Below are 23,067 nucleotides of genomic sequence, written 5' to 3' on the forward strand. Positions count from 1 at the left end.
TGTTCTAGGGCCACTATTATCCTACAACAAAGTTAAGGCTGATGGAATAGCAGTCCTCTTCACCCGATGATATACAATAACAAGGTGTCTGTATATGTTATTTTTTGAGAGGGAACCTGTCTGAATAGTACAGATTCCTCACACAGGCATTATAGTATCATGCAGAAACCTAGGTCTTGAGGAAACTGTAATCTAAAAGCTGTCAGATGAAGTGTTTTTTAAAATCTCACCTCTTTATTTACAGAACTATACATATACCTGTGAACAAATGGACACATTAACATGTAACTCTATCAGAACTTCTTATGGAAAGATTAGGTTTTCTTTTTAATCTTAAAAAATAATTCCTCAGGTAACTTTAGTTTCTCATACCACATGGCTTTTAAGAAACAGAACCACTTACCAATAGTTCTTCTTGTTGCTGATGATCAACTGAACAGATATACAGCTGCAGTGATTTTAATTTCAAAACACTTGAGTGCATGGGGATTTGGAACACTTCATTAAATATTAACGGAGTTTGGAATTCCAAAGCTCTTGAGCAGTAAGTGGTTGGTGTGCCTGACTCAAGCGGTGGCAAATAAACTCTCACATGACTGGGAACAGCAAAATAGACAAATAGCACAATTCAGACAGAGACAGCCATTTTGCATTTCTCAAAATCAAGCTAAGCATAAATATCAGTGGAACTTCTGCATTAAGAAACTGCCTTGAGATGTCCTCATCACCAGAATTTACTTTGCATTCTAATACAGAAGATCTGCAGAGCTGGTCTCAAAATGCTGTATTTTTTAACAAATACTTTTTTTTTTAACTTGGTGCTTAAGCAGAGGCACCAAGTGGCACTTGAGCTGCACTGAGGTATCCAAGGCATCTAAAACAAGCTAGCAATTATAAGAGAACCTATGGAAGAGCTACAGAGAGCCTCCCTCTGAGCAGCAGCAGCTGGAGGCCAGGTGCTGTGCTGTGCTATTTCAAATGGAAACACATGCCTATGTTTAGGCAATTGAATTGTCCCGTCAGTGCCACCAATCCATTTCTTTCTTCCACCCACTAAGCAACCTATTCCCCTCCTTAAGAAATTAAGAAATTCAGATGGCAAAAGAAATCTGCAGTCACTGCATCTATCAACAGTCTCTAAAGACAAATTCAAATATGTAGTACCATATCATTTAAGACTCCAAGCCAAAAACAAAATCAACAACCATTTTCATCTGACAGCATAAGCAGCACAGCTACTTAGAGAATTGTTTCCATGTTCTCCCTGTCCTGACTGCTTTCCAAGCCCCTGCAATATCCCACTCTTTTCCTCATGCCAGCAAACAGTTTCATGCAACTGTGTCATGATCCAGATTAGAAAATTTATCTGGGTTAAAAATTTAACCTAGCTAAAACCCCACAAAGCCTTCAGGATTAAAAAAACCAGCTCAGATTCACTCAAGTAGACTACATGGCTGCAGGAACTCCTACTATGCCACCACCAAAGAGGGGCTGACACTGGCAGGCAAATAAATGGTTACAGGACAATTGGAAGAGCTCTTTATGGTGTAACTACCTCACAGTTATTGTGGAGCATCAGTTAAACAAATTCTTGTCCTGTATAAAGGCAGAGATCCAGCTCATCTGCTCACTGGCTGCTGCAGGCAAACTTCTCCCCAGCTACTGCAGCACCTAATCCAATCAATGTACAGGTGCACAGAGGAGTTTATTAAACTGGATAAAAGCTTCTTCTGCCTTCTGGTAATAGAAACTAACTTTTTGACTAGACTAATCACTTCACCCTGCAGCAAGGCAACTTCTTGATTCCAGCAAAGGTAGGGTTGAGAAGGATGAAGAACGAAACTGCATTTTGAGTCATTTAGATAGCTGGTTGCTTTGATGACAATGTCTAACAAACCCCCTGGACTAACTTTTTACTTTGGTGACTCTATTATCTTCTTCAGATGATGCTTATTTCTTTTTCTGATGACAAGGCATCATGGCTGAGTAATACACAATACTCACATTTATCCCTATCATGGGCCCTTGCACTCACACTGAAACAGAGCAAAAACCCAACACTAATGTCCTAACCTGCATGAAAAATTTCCATTGCAGTTTTGCAGAGTTAGCAAGGTAAAGTTCTCCACAAACAACAATTCATTCAGGGAGATGTATTTGAATTTAACACCTCCCTCCAAATTACTTATTTTACAATACAATATAATCATATCTCCATTTTCCTGCTTTCAAACAACCTCTCCCAGAGATAAAGATCGACAATTTTTACATGTTTTACATTAATTTCTTTAAAATATGCTAAGATACATATCTCCAAACAAAACAGTGTTTTATGACAACACTGATTATTTAAGAAACATTTATTAAAATAAACTAAGCTATGTTCTATATGTGATACAAAATTTGAAAAAGTAGCACAAGCTGTCAGAGGTTAAAAAATTCTATCTTTTATACTGATTCTCAGCTAGTACTTGTGTTATCAGAAGGTCTTTCATGGATACTTAAGGAGAGCTGTACAGGCCACAAAAGCCTGGAGATCCTTTGTTGTTGTTAGATGTTTTCTAGTGTGGTTTTCTTTTTTAAAGATAAAAGGCAAGGTAGACCTCCTACAGATGTTGCCACATGTATTGAGAAAAATACACTAAGCTTACTCTGTAATATCACAGATATTTTTGAAAAAAAACTTTCCTCTGCATAATAAACGTGAAAGAACACAGAGACTACACTTGTTACCTGAATATTGTGACATAAGTTGTATAAAAGGGAATTTCCTCAAGGAAATTAAGACATACCATCTTCTCCAGAAATGGCTCCATTTTCAATGAAGCCAAATAAATCTATGGTATTTATAACTGCAGCATAAAACAATGACCACTCTGGGTGAAATTTAAGCTTACATTTTGCAGTTTTCTTTTACAACCAGACTAGTGAAGTTCTTCAGCTGTAATACATGGACTAGCAGACATTCACTTCCACTGTCATGCCTGGAAAATAAATTTTCTGTGTTAGTCACCAATTATTGATAATTTGCTTAAAAAATACAGATGAAGACTAAACAGATTTAAAGAATGAAAAGCACATTTTGTTAAACAAATTTCTTGCACAAATCAATTTCAATCAAGAGCATTAGCTACAGTAACAAAGTTAAGAGAACTAAGTGAATTAAATATTATTCAGCTTGAAATTAACAAGTGGCCTTCATATGCCTCTTGACAGCAAACAGGTTTTAACAAGTACCTTCTTCACTTTAAACAATTACACCATTTCCATTTGTGTGTGTGCATGTGTAACAACATATCAGCTACATTAGACAAATCCATCTGCATTATTTTCATGGGCTATTGAAAACAAATTTTAAAATTCACTCTTTCACATCAGCAAAGATTTTGAAATTCCACTAACAAACTTGGTTGATATTTTAAAAACTTCCAATCTTAGGAATTAGTTTCCATGGGGCAGAAAGGATTCTGGAGAATCATATCATGTAAGATATGATATCCTGTCTTGTATGACAGTAGTCTGTTCTTCCCCAGGCTACTCTCACTACCAACAACAGCATGCCATAGGCACAGGGTTTCAAAGATGTATTGTACAGCCGGGACTGTGCTGCATTTGTGTCTCTTCACCTGTGATTCTCCTAAGGTAATACTCCTTTATTTGGCATAAAAAGGTCTCGCTTACAGAGACATATCCCTCTACCCATACCCACATTTATGGCCCAGACAATTAAAATAAATGCTACTGAAAGAAGTAACGAAGGCCCTTTTATCAGTCAGCACTGAAAGAACACTGAACGAATTTTGGTTAAGCCATATCCCCACCACCAAGTGGCATGTGACTGACTAATCTGTACAACCACTGAACTTGGGCTTTCAGTTCAGAAACTTCTTATAAACTCCCACCATGACTTAGTTTATTAAAAAGCCAAAAATCATAAGCAAGAAAAGTAGTGAGCAATTCCTGTAGAGTTGATAGGGAGAAAGAGGAGTAATTACTCACAGAAATCCAACATGTATTTGTGGTTCTTCATTATTGGCAACATCACCATAAACAGGCTCTTCCAGATCTTCATTCCTGCAGGAACAGAAAGTACAGTAAACCACACAGTGACCTAAGCTTCTAAATAATGAACTAACATTTATTCTGTGATTTGTAGATATAAGCAATTATTTGGCAATACAGGAGGGACTGGTAATATAGAAGGAATTGAGACATCTATACAAAAACATACAGTAGTAGTAATTCACAATTGTAAAAACTGAGGTTTTAGAAACAGTCTTTCAAAATATTTAGGTTATTTTAGTATTTATTTGGTCTTCCATTTCTCTTTAGCATCCTCCAAACCTTATCTTCTTCCCAGTTACTGCTTCCTGTGTTAAAACAGTTGTATTAAGTAATGTCTTTCTACATCCTTCAATCACTTGGTCAACCTACATATTTTTTGGCTTTTGAAGCTTGTCTATTTCTTCCTTGAAGTTCTACTTTTATCACATGATATTCAGAATTGTAAATCACACTCTGTATAATTTCATTTTATTACAGATGGTTGAAATAAAATTACTGATCTATGACTAACAGGATGAGAAAACTATCTTTCAAGGGAGACACAATGTTAAAATGTCAGAGAGAAAAAAGCAAAAGGGACTTGGCACTTGAAGATGACAGTGGACTGCATGTAAAATCTTCTTTCCTTTAAAACATGCCATCTAGTAGTTTCATGTTACTAATAAGTAGCAATTTTAAAAGCCTACACATAAATTCACAACTAATTCTTTTGGGCCGTGTGGCAGAACAGGAATATTTCCAGCTTACTATGCATTTATACACCTGACCTTTTGCTTAAAGCTTCAAACACGCCACTGTCACTAGCCAGTGAATGATCTGAGAGACATGCTGAAACTCGCCTGGCTCTCCTCTCCGATCTTCTGCCGCTGTCTCCTCGCAGAGTTACAGCTGCCATGGAAGAAAAAAGGGAGAACAACATCAGCTCAAGGCAACTTCTTCAAAATTAAACAAGAAACATTTATTGTATCAAAGCTAGCAGCAAAACAGTACAAATGCAATTCACTGATTTTTCTTCTAACTTAAAAGCCTAGAATAGGATTGGCTGGAGATTTTCTGTGGGAGAATTAAGGAAGGAAGTTTGTGGCTAATTGCTCTGTGACAAGACTAAGTATAAACCAATTGTATTGTTACTAAATATTTTTCTGGTAGAGTAATTCCTTCCTAAAGGAAGACTTACATTAATTCACATATGTACACATGATATCCTAAGCTTTTCAGATTTACCTACTGAATATACAATAGGTAGAAAACAAACATAGAGACTAATTCTTTTTTGAAGTTATCTGATAACACAATGTGAGGTTTTGTTCTCATTTGTTTCCTTATACAAGGTCTCAAAGCATACTGTTTATACCATCACATAATAGCAGCTTTTATTTACAGTCTGAGAAGCATTATCAAAAAGAACCAGTGTTTTCCAGCTCACTCAGACCACTGGTTTTTTTCAAATTCTTGGTGAATTACTTTGAAAAGTGACCGGGGGAAGGAGGAAGCAATGTTCAACCTTCTTTGCCACTCTTCCCTGAATCACCAGCCACACAATAAACAGCAACTCAGCAATCACTTTCATGTTTTAAGTGTACCAACAAAATTATGTTATACACTGGGTTTGGCACAGGCAAGTAGGCATAGCAGCTACCGATCCTTTAAAGTACGTGCACAAGCAGTAACGTTCAAGAACTGCACAGAAAAGGCTTCAACACTTTAACAAGATCTCCTAGCTTGAGGTTCTTTTCCTTTGAGTCCTAGAGAAAACCACTAAACAGACTTGTGCAGTGCAGTATCTTCACTGTGCAAAGAAGAACTTTTGCCGTCTTTTGCTTAAGATTCAATGACTGTCCTCAAAGCAGGAAAGCAATGGTAAAGAGATGGCACTTCAAAAGTGGGGAAAGCATTTTATTTGCTTCTGCTCATGCTTACAAACTTAAGACAGCATGGAAGCATTGACAGTTCCAGCAGAGTGACAGTAGCACAGTGCATGGGAGACAAGCACCAGCTGACATTTACAGCTTACAGCCCCAACAAGGGATGAAACATGTTTTACTCAAAGCAACAACTTGTGAAGCACCTCTGTTGCACATTGTCATGAGCCACCCTCCTGCACGGTACCCACCTCACATCCCACCCAAGCACCACCAGGACACGACATCAGGACAGGAGAACTTGGCAAAAGTCCTCCAGATCAACACAACCACACTGCTCTGTGGCTAAGGTCAGCTTTAACCCACTGTGGAACTGGCAGAGAAGATGCACCAAGCCCAGCAGGTTCTGTGCCAGCCCAAGATACATTTCTGTTATTAAGCCACTAACTGCACCGTGTTACCAAAGGTGTTACAAAAATCACCCAGTCCTGTCTGGAGCTAAAGCTCCTATATATCAGCAGCACCAGTTCTCTGTCCTTTGGATTCCTAAGTAGCCCTATGGACCTCTCCTCCAAATTCAATGAAGGATTTAGTCAGCTTTAGGTATTCAGGAAATTTATTTGCTGGATAGGAACAGCCCAACCTGTACTTGCCTCTACACCCAGGGAAGGAACCACCACTCCTCCCCATCCCACCCTTCTTGTACATCACACATTGTGCAGTGCTACTCATGACATCCTCACCACAACTGAGAGCCAAGCTCAAGTGAGCACACAGAAAGCAAAAAACTGTATTTGAACCATGCTGTTCTCTGTATCACTTGACAAAAGTGGTGGGTTTGTGGGTTGTTTTGATTGTGGTTTTTTGTTTGCTTGATTGGTTTCGCTTTTTCCTTTTTTTTTCTTTTTTTTTTTTCCAAGGACTTTAGATTTGGTGAGCCTAAAGAATCATAACAATAATGAAGAACTAGCAATCTGTAGAGACACCTACATATTAAAAGTGTCTCCAAAATTTTATATCACTTGAAAGAAGTTGAACTTCACGAAAGTGTATAATTGTTTTAGAAGTGCTTCTATAATTTCTGTACTAATTTCAACAAGTTATACTAGAATGACTTCTTTTTGCAAATAAGCCCTTGGCTCACCCCTACATGAACACTTTGTATAAACGTAGCAGAGGAAAGATCTTGTGGACTCTGTCCTTGGGAGGCTCATGTTCCCAGTTTGGCTGGAAGGAAAAGCTGGCATCAAGCACCAGTATAATAAAATGAAAAGCTGACACATTACAACAATGTTGTAACTTGACAGTGATTTGCTCACTGTCTGCAGGCCACGGAAGCATTCAATAACCTCTGGACAACTGCAGCAAATTTGGGAGAGATGCAAACACCAGAACATTCCCTTGTAACTTGACAGTGATTTGCTCACTGTCTGCAGCTCTGGACAATTGCAGCAAATTTGGGAGAGATGCAAACACCAGAACATTCCCTTGACTTGGAGAGGGGATTGGGGGGGGGGGGCATAAAAATCAGCAAGAAAAATTGGTCAAGATCAAAGACACACCAAATTTTGGTTTAAGAAAAAAGTTTAGCACAGTCTTTGCAATGCTGGAAGCTAAGGGATTGTTTAAAAATTATGTTTCTAAGACAGACCATTACCTTACATTTTCTCATTTAAATAACAAAATCAATAAACAATATATATGATTTTCCAGAACTACTGGGTGCCAAACCTTAATAAATATAAGACAGCCCTGAATGAAAGAACATTCTCATTGTCATTAGTTGAAAAAGTGAACTTCAAAGCAAATTTTGCTGTCCAAACTTTCATTTGCTAAGAAATCACATAAATAAATCTCGAGCATGTTTCACAAGCTTAGGTGACTAGAAATACTGCATGTCAGCTCAAAATGCAATAATAAAAGAGCAGAACACTCTCATAAAAACTAATCTGAGGCAAAACCAGATCCTACCTACCATAAGGCTGTCAGACACTACTATTATATAATAAAGCTGAAGGTCAAAGAACGCCTTTCCCAGGAATTTAACTACAGATGTGAATGTGTTATTTAGTTGACATAGCAAGAATATTAAGTATGCCATAATGATTAAACAGATACAGCAAAATATCAAACAAAACCAAATGTAGCAGAATCTCCTGTTTCTTCTCATGCAACTCCAAAAAAAAACCCAAACAAATCAAAACAACCCACCCCAAAAGAAAACAACCAACACATCACACAGAAAAACACACAATAAGAAATTTCAGGTTCACTTACAGTGAATTTTTCTGTTGTGCCGCATGAGAAACAAGACAAAAAACATACAGTGACAAATCACCCTTTAGATTTTTGACCATATTTTATAAACAAGAGATTATTTAGGAATTAAAAGAAATTTAGCATTTGAAAGATTTGGTGTATAGAAGCAATAATGAAGATATTCAAGCCCAATATTTTATTAACATGTTTCCTCCCACTCCCAGCTTTATAAATATGATGGATTTAACTTATCAAGCATATTCCCTCTATTCACACATGAAAACTTATTTCACAATGTGACCCTGTGACAGATGCAGAACAATAAAACAGCAGATCAGCAACTGAACATCAAAATTGCAGATCCTGAAGAACCCCTTGCTCAAGTGCTGCATCAGTGCAAAGTTCATGCAGTTTATTCAGTGCTAACCCTCCCAGCCTCCATTATTTGCAAATTACCAAAATTACCTCATGCTTTGCCTAGTGAAGGAGCAGGCAAAGGTTTGTGGGAACCAGGACCTGTTTTTGCAGCACAGCATTCTGCTGCCAGGCCATCGGGGGGCAGCAGCAGGGTACACTGCATGGTACCTCACAGAAACCCAAAACCCCAGCATCTGCCAGCCCCCAGCTCTGGCATACAAGCTGGATGCTCCATCCAATTCTTCCAGGAAAAGAGTAAAAAACCAAAATACTTTCAAAACTTCCAACTGCTACTTGCAAACAACTGCATTACAATTCCAAACCACCAGCTAGTGAATGTGGAACTCAAAGCAGGCAAAAATCAGAATGGTTAAATTTTTTTAAGTAATTGCTTCCAAATGCAAATATTAAAAATAAAAGTCTCATAAGAAGGCAGCCTGGCTACCTTTTATCTATACGTTCTTCCTCAAAAAGCAACACAAAATACTCTGTACATAGAGAAAAGCTGCAACCTCTGGGCTAGGAGCTGGACACCCCAGCACTGACAGCAGATTAAGCACAGAGGTTTTCAGACAAATGTGAAACGTGTAGAAACACAGCAGAGAACTGAGAAAAGGAAAATCAAAGCTGGAAGCTGCCCTCCATCCTGTATTGCTGCCTAGGCCCTCACACTAGGCCTTCACTTCTAGGAAACACACACAAGCTATAAATGAACTACTTAGATACTTTCACTTACCACAATGGGTGAAGACATGCTGTGGTCTGATTTGAGGTTTAAAGAAAGCCTCAGGAAGCCTCTTCACAGCACTAATTTAAGCACAAGTTTTCATGCTGGTCTCTGGAATTCTGTTTATTTTGGTCTGAAAGCTACAATATGGGCACTAGAAATGTTTACAGCTAGTAAAAGTAAGTTCTGCTGCAGAATCTTCTGGCAGTGCTAGCTGCATTAAGGAAAGTAGGTTAAGTCTAGACTCATGCTTTTGAACAATACAGGCATTTTAGCACTGTGGCAATGTTTTCTTTTTTAAAATGAAAACCTGAAAGGCTTTCTGTAAAATACCATTAATGTTCCTTTGTATTATCACTTGCCAAGTAAGATTTTGGTAGGATAATATGATCCATTCTCCGGTTATAGTTCATATTATTCCTGACATCATGAGTCCTGAATGCAACATTCTACACAATGCTAACATGGAATTCTGGATATAGAAATGGGATGGGATTCACAAAATTTAATATTAAACTAAACTCTAAAAACCTTTCTCTACTAGTATGGTATTATTAAAAAAACAAGCAAGTCAACATACAAAAATGTTAACCATTATTATCTTTGTCATATAAAGAGCAGTTCTTCATTTGGTTGGTCAAAACATGAAAATAAATTTGTCATGTGCCTGTATGATCAGGCTTTTAATTTTGTTTCATTTTTTCAAAAGTTTTCTATTTCCTCTTTTGATTTCTCTAATTTATGTTTCTCAACTTGTAGTGCTTTCAGAAGCTTCTGCCAAGGCAAGCTAAAGCAAGTCCCTCAATTTGACAGACCAGCAGGAAAGGAAAAGTCAACAGTGCATGTGCTGTGCTAGCTGCACCCATCACCCCTCTGCCGTCAGAGCACACAGAGGTGCTCAGCGACAACCAGCCAAGCAGATGCTCAACATCTCACACATCCCCTACAACAGATACTCCTTTGCTGATGAAGCATCTATTCATGAGTGCACTGTGCACTCATTACAGCCATGCCACCGAGGCTCCTGCTCCATCACAGAGCTTGGACAAGGGAACCTGGGCTGGAATATGTACAAGTTCAGCATGTAGTCAGCCAGCCTTCAGAAGCATCACCTCATGTTTTGTGTTCGGGGGTTTTTTTTGTAGGGGGTAGCTGTTGATTATTTCCTGTCTCTCCTGGGTTTGTGTTGCTTTCCGTTATCAGAATAAAGGCAACATCAGCACAACTGGGGGCCTCAGAAGTAACTAACCTATACTTTTTCTTACTAATACTTTATTCATTCTTGCTAGGTCCTTGAAAGGCTACACAACCAATAAAAGTCTATATGCCATTTCCTTTCTTCCAGTCAATTCACAGCTGTTTTAAGATCTATTGACAAGGATTTCTCTATTCTTGCACGTCTTTGCCCTAAAACCAGAGTTTGGGTTTGGGGGATTTTTCTGTGTTTTGGTCGGGCTTTGAACAGATAACACCTACCCATCCAATTTTTACCTGATGGTAGTAAAATTAGCCTAACTCAGGAACAATCTATTGCGCCAGCATGCTGACATTTTCTAAGACAATGTGGCAAAATACTAATATCCATAAACTCACCTCCACCAGTTTGGACAGCGGTCAGGTGTGGTCCCATTTCTCGCAGCCCTTCATTGTCCAGAGGGTAAGCAGACGTCTGAGATGAGCTCGTGCCTTGTGCATCATCGTCACCCAAGGCTGTGCTCTGAGCCCTGAGCATTTCCAGGGCTCCCATGCCTGCAATCTCCTCAAATCCTTCTGACATCTGAGCCAATGGAGAATCTCGTGATGCAGAGAGAAACGGGGTGTCCAGAGGCGAGCTCGGAGGAGACAATGATGACAAGGAGGACCGCGATGACAGCGATGCCAGGGACTGCGGGGTATCCAGGGACCTCCGCTGCTTATTGAAATTCGAGTGTCCCATGGGATCAGCATAGGGCACGTCCTTGGTGAGAGACTCGAAGGGAATTATGTCAAAGCGCAAATGCTGCCCGTAGTCTGTAACGCTGTCTGATTTGTCATACTGGGGAAGGCCATAGATGTCCGTGAAGCTGACTGAGCTGAGGGAGCCTCTGCTGGAGGCCAAGGATCCTCGACTGGAGGCCAGGGATCCCCTGCTGCTGCCAGAGGACATGGTGAGGGTGCTAGCTGACAGACTATGGCATGCAAAGAAAGAGAAAACACAAAAAATGCCCTTTCAAATATAACCGGAACTACCAATGCAGACATTAAAACACTAATCCAGATTACACAAGCAATTTTACATGTATTCAGTACAGTGACATGATGAAAGATGATTTTTAAAGTCTAGTTCATGTCTCTTGCCCTAGTCTCAAGCACAGCCATGACTGGAGCAGTACACGTGATAATCAGATCAGGGCTAAGTGCCTGAAGACAACAGTCCAACAACATCCAAGAGCAGGATGAGCCTACTCATTCATCTAACATGTAAACAGCTTTGATTTGGCAGAAAAGAGGCCAGAGTAGGCTCTAGCTCAGCAAACTCAGTGTAAAGCCAGGAAGGATAGATTACCATGATCCAGCTCAAATTTACATTAATGATTGGTCATAAACAATCCAGGCTGAAGAAGTGCAAAGGGATTTGCAATGTCCTAAAAAACTGCTGTGTAAGCCTCACTCTCACAGGATTTTCCAATGCAAAATAAAAAGACTTTAGGATGAATCCTATTCCGCTTCCTCTCACCATTCTCAGTTAAGGGGGAAAAGAATATCAGTGCCAGAGAGAGAGATGAACAGAGACAGGAACTCAGCAGGAACTGAGCTTTTGATGCTGCTATGGTGTTAAACTGAGGAATCCCCAAGAGCTGCATCTCAAAAGACAGCTGTGAGTGTGAATATGCAAAACATTCTGGACTTTGGTGTGGGTCTTAACACATTCTCCTATTTAAATAGCAAAATTCTGTCATCTTACCAGGCATCAAAACCCCCTACCTTTAAAGGTATCAGAATATTAAGAAACCAGAGAACTTAAAAGAATGGTATCTGCCCATAGTGAAACTATAACAATATTACAATAGATTTTAAGAACTTATCTCCTTTTCAGAACGTAAGATAACATATAAAATCCCCAGCTACACTTAAAAATATACCCCCAAATAGCCATCACTAATACTATGCATAAAACTCCATCCAAATCATCACATTCCACAGAGCAAAGTGTATAAATGTAGTGAAAAATTAATTTACTTGGCATACATTAACAGAAGTATAAAAGATAAACTTCATACATTACTAATATACTTCTCTGCTGTAGTTACTTCAAAGCCTGCTGGTTTTACATAACTTACCTTTTTAACTGGGAGTGTAAATATGAGGTTAAACGTGTAGCTTCTTCTAGTTGCATAAGCAAACAATTTCTCTTCTCCTGTAACAGTATCCTATAATTAAACACATACATATTACTATTGTCTTCATCACAGTACTGTTCAAAAAGTGCTAGGAGCTTCCTAAGTGTGGAAAAATATCAATGCATTGAAGTTTGGAATACTGAAAAAAATTGCACTGTTTAATGAAAAGTTTTAATTTATGCTGCTCATATGCAGTGATGATAATTCCAGCAAGAACACAAGAACCAAGACTCCAGGAGAATTCCCAGACAAGAAAAGTAACTGAACCATAATGTAAGAGTCATGATGCTGAAAATACATAAAAGCAATTAGCAGTCACAAGAAGTCCTAGGTAAAAATATCAGACTCTTCAAGATTATTTTTCTTCTCTTGCTGATTCTGCTATTAAAATACTATGCCCTTACACCCTGTCACACAAAAAATATTCCAAGACAATTAGTGTAAAATTTCAAAGATAAAAAGAAAATTTCTGAAGGACTTCCATTAAGCATAACCACCAATGTCAAATTTAAGCTTTTATTCCATGTGTTTTAGGTGCATTTATTTATCATTATATTTAAGCAGGCGATACAGCATCTTGACTACTACATTATAAGAAAAATTTCATGCTGCAACTCATTTTTTGCCCATTCTAATAACAAGCAGCTGAATTAGTCAGCACCACTACCACAACACAAATGGAATGTAACTGTAATGAAATCAATCTCACACACCTATAAGATATCTTAAATTCAGTATTTTGACATTATTAGAATTTCAAGTAATAGATTTTATCTACCATCTACTCTTTTTCTGGATCCAGAATAATATTCCTGATGTCTTGTTTTTCCAAGCCCAACCACTGAACTTCAAGATAATATCAGGGTAGTATTCTGGTTTGTGTTGTACATTTTGTATGTCCAGGAAAGTCACAGCTCCAGCCCTAGATTACAGGGTGGCTGGAAATGGAGATTCTGACAAACAGTCTGGAGAAAGCAGATCAAAGTTATTAGGCTGCCTCAGACCTTCCTCAGCTGCAAAGATGGTGTTAGAATTCAACATGCTAATGAACAGGACTTGAAAATCAACAGAAAGGGAATTCTCCTGGATAAAACAGCAGCTCTCAGGCTTTTCTCCTCCCTTTGTGCACCCCAGGCCAGGTTAACTAGGGCCACAAGAAAGGCTGCAGCTCAGCTATGCAAACCTACACCATATAGGCACTGCATGCAGGAACCAAAAGAAAAGGATGAATGGTCACTGATTCAAGAGCTTGCAGGTGAAAGCAGAGATAGTCACACCATCTACAGTAAAAAACAAACTTAGGAACCTACACTCCACAGTGATCGATGCTGCAGGGTAGGTACCTGTGCTAAAAGGTAAGAAATGCCTCCAACTAAGGCTGTCACCCAATATTAACAAAAACGGCACTATAACAAAAACAAAGAACAAAACCCTCTGTCATAGAGATTTTAAGTTCATTCTGACCTGTGCGTAACTCAGTGCTTTTAAAACTTAGTAACAGAAGTGTAAATTATTTAAGAAGGAAACACCTTTGTATTTCAGAAAAAAAGTGGGAATACAAAAGCAGAATTAGAAATATTTTTGGTTATTTCTGAGACTAAAACAATCAAAAAATCAGGGCTACTAATAGTTAAGCTTTCCTCCAATTTGTCATAAAAAATAGAGTGCCCATCAGTATTATTCTAACTTCTGCTCAACTTTCTGCTAGCATTTGAAATATCAAGTACCACAGTAGAATGCTGGTTTCCACAGCATGAACTCCATGGAAAAATAGCTTAACCTTCTTGCCAACACAGTATGCACTACCTAACATGAGAGCCCAAAAACAACAAATAAAACTTACTACACGACAGAGTAAAGTGAACTCCCTTTTCTGTCAGTTTAAGCTGGAAAACCAGTGTAACAATATGGCAAAAATTGCAAAATATATTACACTGACCTGTAGGCTGGCTGTGAATTTTCTATTTATTGCCTGAATTTGCTGTCTGAAGTAAGCATTTTCAAAGGAACTGAAGTTGTCAAAATCTGTACATGGAAAGCACTTTCAAATATTTTTAAAGTGTCTTAGTTGTGTAAATATTAACCTTTACACAGATCACATTAAAGCCAGTTCTTGTAGGTTTTCCTGAAGTGTCAAAGCTGAGGTTTTACCACTATTTATAAGAAGCAAGAACAAGTAGTTTCTTGCTTTCACTGGAAGCAGTCTATGGTAAAAAGAGATTAAGAGGTTTTGTTCTTTTCTCTGTCTACAGGAAAAGCTATGCAACTTAGAAATAAACACTGTGTTTCCACTAATATGTTTTTGGATTGTTTATTTTATATATAACTTGATTTTTAAGTTTTCAAAAATGACTTTGCTTACTATGTTCTCTGAATGTCAGAACTGGGATGTGTTCCCACTGCTGACATTGCAAATGAAAAGGAAATATTGTATATAAAAGGCAGCAAAAACATAATCATTTAACTTTCCTGTTATAAGTCAGAAACTAAATATAGCAAAGGATCTTTGTTCTGATGCTTTTGGAAATTACTACTTCTCCACTGCAAAGAACAGAAAAATCTTTCACTATCCAGGTACTGTCATTCAGGTCTCTATTATCAGACAGTATCACTCAGACCTATTCCAGCATCTTTCAAGATTCTATTCAGATTTCTTCTTCCTATTCAGAAATTTTAGATGAATGAAAGGGAAACTATCTAGTCAACATGCCTGCAACTCTGCTTCAGAAAAGTTCAAGACAGATAGAATTAAATAGTGACAAGAGTGGTGTTCTACTTTTTTGAAACTAAATTTCTCTAGCCAGTTACTTTTTTCCTTAAACACAATGAAATTCCCTACTCTTCCTTTTGAAGCTACCTACATGGATCTCACAACAGAGAAGAAAACAATTCAAGGTCCCAAACCTTTCAGTGGCCCCATGAGCAGATGTTGCTCGAGCTCGCTGAATTTCATCCTCCAAGCGTCTTTTTTCCTCCTCCAAACGTGCAATGTCTTCTGGGGATCGTCTCTGCTGACTGATGAGCTGCAACTCCTGAAGAAGAGCCTCCTTCTCCTTGATGAGCTGAAGACGGTCCCTGTCTGCTTCAGCCATTCCTGGCCAGGATTCATTATCTAGCAAGGCCAGCTGCTGTTGTATATTCGAAACTCTTTAAAAGAGAATATATATATTTCAAAATGCAGAATAGAAAGACAAGAGGAAAAATATCAGAACATGATAAAGGCCTGTGCCTTTTTTCTTCTGAATATCAAACCAAGAAAATTTAGAGGGGTTTGGGAGGATTGTTTCTGGGTTTTGAGGTGGGCCTTGGTTTTGGAGGGTTTTGTTTAGTTGATTGGTTTTAGGAGTTTTTCAATTGTTTTGTGTATTTTTTAAACAGCAGACAACTGCAAGGGTTCCTACATGTGCAGATGTGTGAGAACTACAGTGTTTTTACCTACTGTACGGAAAATATCTGTTCTCACATCTTTTTCATTTTGTAATAAATCAATTAATATTTTAGAGCTCAAGTTTACTGCCTGTGCAGCTGATGAAGCTGAACATATTCTCATTCCTCCTTCTTCTACAATCAGATCTTAAACTGGGATTTCAAAAGTGCAGTAAGAATTTGAGGAAGTTGAAGGTGAGACACTTAACTAGTGACAACAGGTCCATACAAACATGTCCCACCTCACAGAGGAATGGTTCAAGGGGCTGAAAATATTAGGCTACCCTAAATGACAAATTTAAAAAATTTTAACATTTTAGAGCTGCCATTAAAACAGAAACATCTGGAAGAAAGATTTACTGGTTACAAAATACAAGTGGCTTTAGATGAATCTATCATAAAATATGCAATTAAATAAGCTAACTTGGGGTCTCTTCTATAGTACGTTTTATAGTTAGAAGCAGTTTCTTATGTCTCAACAATGCTCAACCATTATATCAAACAACAGTTTAAGAATAATTCCACAGCTGACATTCTAAGAAAATGTTCTTTTAAAAACAGATTTTGAACTCTTATCAGTATTATCAAGAACACTAAAGCTAGACATTTAATTAATGTTTCTTTTGGCATAAGAGGGAGAATATTTATTGTTACGTATTTATGTTTGTCTTGCAATGACAATTTAGACAGTTTAAAATTCAAGCTAAAATTAGAGGTAAGTAAGAGAAAACCCAGATTTCTGATTTTTGAACATTTGGAACTTAAGAACTGTACAACATTTATGCAGTTTAAACCTCAGTTTCGTCTCCACTCTGAAATAGTAGCATTCAAACAGAGATCAGTACCTCCAAAAGACTGCTACCCTTTAAATAAATAAATAAACAAAGGCACTTTCAAGCCAGCCATGAAAATGGGCTATAGTTCATTGGTTTTGATTAAAATAATCTTTTTCCAAAATATCTGGTTAGAAAGAAAATTAATAACAAAAAAGCAAGGTAAGGGCACATAACACACAAACAGAAGATTTACAGTGTGATAATGTGATTATGAATAAAAGAAAAGGCATAGACCTGACAAAGGCAATGCTTCCCCCATCTGAAAACAAAAGCTCATGCAATAAGGTTTATCTCCTACTGACATCTGGGAAGTATTTGGTCATCTTATGATTGGGGGAAGGCAATAAACTATCAACATAAGTAATTTTGCAGTGATTGTATCCATATATGAATAAGACTTTCACTGCAGCTTCCCCTCACTTCCCTTAGATTTCATTTCAGCAAGTAAAGAAACTGGGTATTAAGTCACATCTTCGTCTAAAGCAGAATACTTTATCAAGCCCTTCAATACCATTTCCTCCTTCTTGCATTAATAACCAACTTCTTGCCAACAGCTACTGAAAGCACTATTGTGGATCGATACATACAGTCCACATATTTCACGCTTCAGCTATTGTGCATGAATTCCAGATGCAGCTTCCTGAAGAGCACCTCGCCCCATTGACCAAATGTCAGGGCCAGGAAGAGCAAACAGGGTCAGGATCCCTTCTCTCCCCTACCCAGGCTGCTCTGCTGTTAAATATTCAGTAAACACTCCTGAAGCACATACAGTTTGATTTTCAGGTGTTCCGTGCCAAATGAAACAAAAAAGGACTCAAGATCCTTTCAACAGAATCACAGAATTCCGGTACAATTGAGTTATCACAGCTTGGCAAGCACGTGTGAATCATATGAGCCTGGCCTATTTGATTGTGTTCATAAGCTTTTACACAGCTTGTGGACAAAAGAAGATGAGATTCATCTGAAGTCTCTGTGTTTCTTCATAAGACAGCTGAAGGGCTGACCCTTTCCTTCACTGTAACACTCTCAATTGTTTTGCTAATTATTTTTACACTGCAGGGTGAGCTGGTTAAGAAGCAGACCACAGGTACAAATGAACACTAACAAAGGCAACAAGGAAGAGAGAAGTATGATCAGGGAAGAGATCCCCCTCTTTCAGTGCCAGTGAATCAGTGATTCCACTTGTCTGTGGAGTAAAACACCACCTTCAATAAATACAAGAGGTTTTAATTTAGACTCTCGAGCTTGCTGAGAGCACGTAACTCCCTTTGTGTATGACATTCCAGTGTAAAGTTTGTTTTTTCCCTTCAATTTCTGTTATGGTGATGCTTTGAAAGTAGGAAGCTCTCATACAATAACTTAATTATACTGTTATTAAAGAAGGGAAAGTACTGCTGTGGACAAGGTTTGTATCACTGAAGAGTTCCAAAATCTGATTAGGTATTTACTTTGAATCCCTCGACACTCTTAGCTGGCTCTTTCAGCTAGCTCTTCTTCTTTCTACAGTTTTCCCTCTACACAAAGAAAAAGCAGATACAAAATACTATATAATGCAGGAATCTGTTGAAGCACCAATAAGCCAGTTTTCTACAACCTCTATTTCCTGCATATGAACTGAAGTTTTGGGGTAATTTTATTGCTTGCTTTCTACTGGGTAATCCCTCTGTATGGTAAGTTGTTTCAAGAAGCTACCAGCGACAAACATTTTAATATTTATCTCCTTGGACAGAAGACACTCCTAAGGCCTTGATGGTCTCATTCACCCAAAATTACAAAAAAAAAAAAACCAAACCTGAGTAGTCATGTTTAGTTGTGCTCAGAACTTTATAAAAAAGTCTTCTTAAGTATGTTCCATAACTGGAATCTGTCTCCTCAAACACAAACTTTTCTTCCAATCACAATAAATACATGAATAAGCCATTTCACTATGCTTGCCTATGCCAGATTTTATGCCTGTACTACACCAGCCATTCTCACTGCTGCTCTGTTAGAAGAAAATGGCTGTTGTCAAACTCAGTGCATATATTAACCTGCCTTAAAACATTCACTTAAATTAAGCACTGACTTGACACAGATTGCAACCTAAAGCGGAAATAAAAATATTTAGGATCCTTTATGAAGCCTCTTTTTCAAACACATTTTTCCTTCCTAATGAGTATTTTAAAGATACTATTTTTTAACTGTAGTGACTGCAAAAGAGTGCTTTTATCTGGCCTAATGCCAGATGCTGAGGTCCCTACTGATCCAGCCATTTAACATATTCCTGTGGAAAAAACTATTAATTTTGGGCCATCAACATTCCAGGCATTTTGCCCATTCCCATCCTTGCATAACAAGTGCTGGGGAGCTTGCATTCCTCACTGGAGTAGGTGGTATCAAATGACTGGTTCCCTAGGTAGGCAGGCCAACATGGTGCTTAATTCAGTATTTAAAAATTTCGAATGGAGATGAACATAACAGTTCCTGTTAAGGGAGGGGCACAGATGGGATAACATCCCATTTAACCTGGTGATGATCTTAAGCAAACACTGACTTGAAATGGCACACTTGCTCTGAAATGGCCATACCTAGGTATCTAGAATGATGTCTCACTGAAGATAATGCAGACACAGCATGAGGATGGAGATCAGCACAGTCACTAGTTTACTATACAAACTACATCATGAGGAAGAAAAAGGCATGTATTTCCAAAATTTAATTAGACATAATTTAATTAAATTTAGTAGCATGTCTGAATCATTATAGCTCTACACAGCTCCCTCTCCCCCTGACAAAATGGAGCAACCTTTCTGTCACTGAAAAGACCTGGGGAGCCTTAAAGATTTTGTTGGTCCAGAAAATCACTTTTAAGGGTGGTAGCACTAATGAAGTTATATTGCTAAGCTCAAGCGGATATTTATTAAATAGAGCATGAGAGATATGTAAAAACCACTTATTGTGAGATGAGTGATTTACAATTACAATTTACCCCATGTTAGATTCTTACTCAGACTATAAACAAGACAGGTGTCTTGGGGAAGGAAATACTCTGAACCAATTCAAAGGTATTAACTCTTGCTCGTAAAATGGACAAATTATGGGTATCCTACAGCTGGCACTTGTTCTTCAAACTTACCATGGTTTGAATTTTACAAGGAGAAGAAAGGAAACCCAACAATACTCCTCTACATTTAAAGGCCTAGGCTTTTGGCTAACATACCATTCCATTCTAGAACTGAGGCCTTTGTTACCTGTGCTATGGGAAGACCAGTGGAGATAAAAATCAAGAAAATATTCTTATTTGAAAGAAAACAGTGGCTAAGATCACATAAATCAGCCCTGCTTTACTCTTTTCCCTAGGCTTATAATTGAATCCACCTCTCTGACACTTCAGCAAACAGGGAATATCTCCCACATGCAATACCCAAAGGAGGTGGCTGTGGGACTGAAGACACATAATGAAAGGTGTAAGAACTTAGTAATTTCTGGTATTTACTGACCCTCTTGAGTGTGGATTGTGATTTATATCCAAAGAGGGGAATGCTAGAGAAAGATGAAGAAAGAAATGGAAAGAACAAGAAGCTGGGGAACTCAGCCAAATGCTCACAAAATTTCTCCACTGTGTCTATTTTGGCTGTTCCTGCAAGTATGTGCCACTGTAGCTTTGGCAGACAACATGAGTATTCTCTGTACAATATCCAGCCTTCCTGACAACCCAATTCATTCCATAACAACGAGGTCTTAAATTGGCTTAAGAAACTCATGAAACCATAGAGTCCAGTGGCATTTTGCAGATTTTAGGAAAATTGCAAAAATGTGCTAAAAGCAAGTTTTCCCAAATGCACAGGTGAAATAGTACAAAACTTTAAAGAAGTTCAAAAGCATGTCTAAGCTCCCTTTATAACCCAAAGAAAATGTTTTATGTTTAAAAACCAACACGGGGAGATTTAGATTTAGATGAGCCAGGTATTTACGTGCTATCAAAAAAATTACTTCATCCTTAAATTAGATTTTCAGATTAGTTCAGCAGAATAAAACATACAAATCCACTGAATTTCACTAGAAATTCAGTAATTAAACCTTGAAACCTACCTATACAAGATAAATTTTAAAAGGAAACTACTTGACTATGTTATTGTATTAGTACTGGAATGTTGCTATCAATATCCAATCAACATGTACTTTGCCACTATAAGCACAAATTGCACTGACACACTTCTGCTTATGCTAGTGGTTTTAAAGGCCGAACTGAAATTCAATTTTTGAAATGAGACAAGTTTGCAACAATAAAACTATACTGAACAGAAAGAAGTAACATCCTTAAAGACAAATGTAGAAATATTAAGCATATCTGAGGAAGAGGTTTTTTTCAAGGTTAATATAAATCTCTTGACATCCACTGCAGGCCTTTATGAAATGAATGGAAAAATAACATCTTTGAATTCAAATTCACAGAAGATAGAAATAAATTTTACCCTAACTAGGTAACTAGTAAGCTGGCTGGAGATGTTTGAATGTATTATTAGTTCATTAAAGTTAGCCACCATCAGACTGGACTATTAAAAAAAAAACAAAAACAAACAAACAAAAAACTAAAACTTTCATTGCTTCTTATTGCAGGGATTATTTTTCACCTACCAATTAACACATGTCATGGGATATGAGGCACTGCAGCAACAACATTTCATGAACATTTGCTAATATACTTCATGTAGTCATTCTACTGAACCACACAACTTACGAGTTATCAAAGAAAAACAATTTGCTTTTGATTTCTCATGCTATGAAGCAGTATATTCAGAAAAGTGCTTGAGGGGTACATTTTCCAGTAGGCAAATGCTTTCATGAGAGGTGGTCTCACTGAAATAGCAACTGAAACTAAAAACAGTATTTATCCAGGCAGCTTGGGGCTGTCTGTTCAAAAAGACCGTCCTCCCTCCCCCTCCTGCTTCTCTGGAGGGCCACACTGGCAGATCTGAGAAGAGAAATTTCATGGAAATAAGGTACAGTTTATTTAGAAATAATGGGACAGGGGGAAGAGTACAGAGCGGAAGAAAAGTGATTGAGCCTCCTTTCAGCATGTTTGGTGAGTTAAAAAGCAGAATTTACAAAACTCCTCCGAGAGCCTGGATCAGAAACAGGGGAGAGGATCTCTTCCCCAGCATGCTGGAAATGTCAGAACCCCACAGTGCACAACATCTGAAATACCCATGGGAAAAATTAAATTGCAAATCATCCAACTTCCTTCCAGTGGGAAAGTGATGGAGGGGAAAAAAAGCTATGTGAATGTCTTAATTTATGCAAAGGCCAAACCATTAAGCAGTCAGAGAGATTTTTGAAGGAGGAATTAAAATTAAACTATCCTTTATAAGGGAGGAAGGATATTTTGGGAGTGCAAACCAATTCTTCTGCAATCACTGGATCTCATCTCCTGAATTTCTCAAATCCCTGCATTTCCTTGCTTAAACTCCATACACAGGGAATATCTTAATTTTTAAAGTCTTTACATCAGGCAAATATTCTGCTTCTATATGGCTAGATTCACAAGGGCAACTAAAATGCAGCACTCTGTCCTTCAGTTTGTGGGGCTTTTTTCCTGCTTTCCTTTCAGGGAAAGGACATACTTTTCTACTACAGTGCATTTTAAGTCTCCCATTGAAAGTTTGTATGTTGTACTTCTTTGCTGTATGTTTCAACACCCACTTGACAAGCAAGCAGTGACAATATACTGCCTTACAGTTGTGACATACTGTAGCATTTTAATTTTCTACTTTGTAGATTTAATCCATCGCAGCACATTCCCTCACCCACACTGTGCAGTAACAGTAGATATTTCACCAGCCAAGGGAGAATGAACACAAAGATATTTAGTAGAGACAAAAGCCCTACAGAAATGCCAGCAAGCTAAGGGGAAGGAATGCATGATAAATGAAGAATGCAACCACAGAGATAACTGGTAGGGGCAATGAGCTTTGTGCAGTTCCACTCAAAAGCTGAAAGCTGATTACTTCCGTACAACACACTGGGCAGAATAAGGCTACTCTTTTAAAGCAACTAACATGCTTTTGCTAAATAACAGACCATTGTCAGAGCTGCTATCCTGGGAAAGCAAAACT

The 23,067-nt window shown here is 38.0% G+C and overlaps 1 protein-coding gene across 3 annotated transcripts in view; it reads right to left on the reverse strand.

Moving 5' to 3' along the window:
• Positions 1-23,067, reverse strand: part of WWC3 (WWC family member 3) — a 99,532-nt gene that overhangs the window by 12,949 nt on the left and 63,516 nt on the right. For 2 of the 3 annotated variants that reach the window (XM_039714283.1, XM_039714282.1), the window contains exons 9-15: positions 15,615-15,857; positions 12,651-12,740; positions 10,924-11,498; positions 4,833-4,953; positions 4,000-4,074; positions 2,898-2,984; positions 404-596 (exon numbers count right to left, since the gene is read on the reverse strand). In XM_039714283.1, the coding sequence (XP_039570217.1) occupies positions 404-596; positions 2,898-2,984; positions 4,000-4,074; positions 4,833-4,953; positions 10,924-11,498; positions 12,651-12,740; positions 15,615-15,857 (1,384 nt within the window). The remainder of the gene's footprint in view (positions 1-403; positions 597-2,897; positions 2,985-3,999; positions 4,075-4,832; positions 4,954-10,923; positions 11,499-12,650; positions 12,741-15,614; positions 15,858-23,067) is intronic. The other variant, XM_039714284.1, reaches the window with a different exon arrangement.

Source organism: Passer montanus, unplaced genomic scaffold (genome assembly GCF_014805655.1).
Source record: "Passer montanus isolate IOZ18808 unplaced genomic scaffold, ASM1480565v1 scaffold3, whole genome shotgun sequence".
Taxonomy (NCBI): domain Eukaryota; kingdom Metazoa; phylum Chordata; class Aves; order Passeriformes; family Passeridae; genus Passer; species Passer montanus.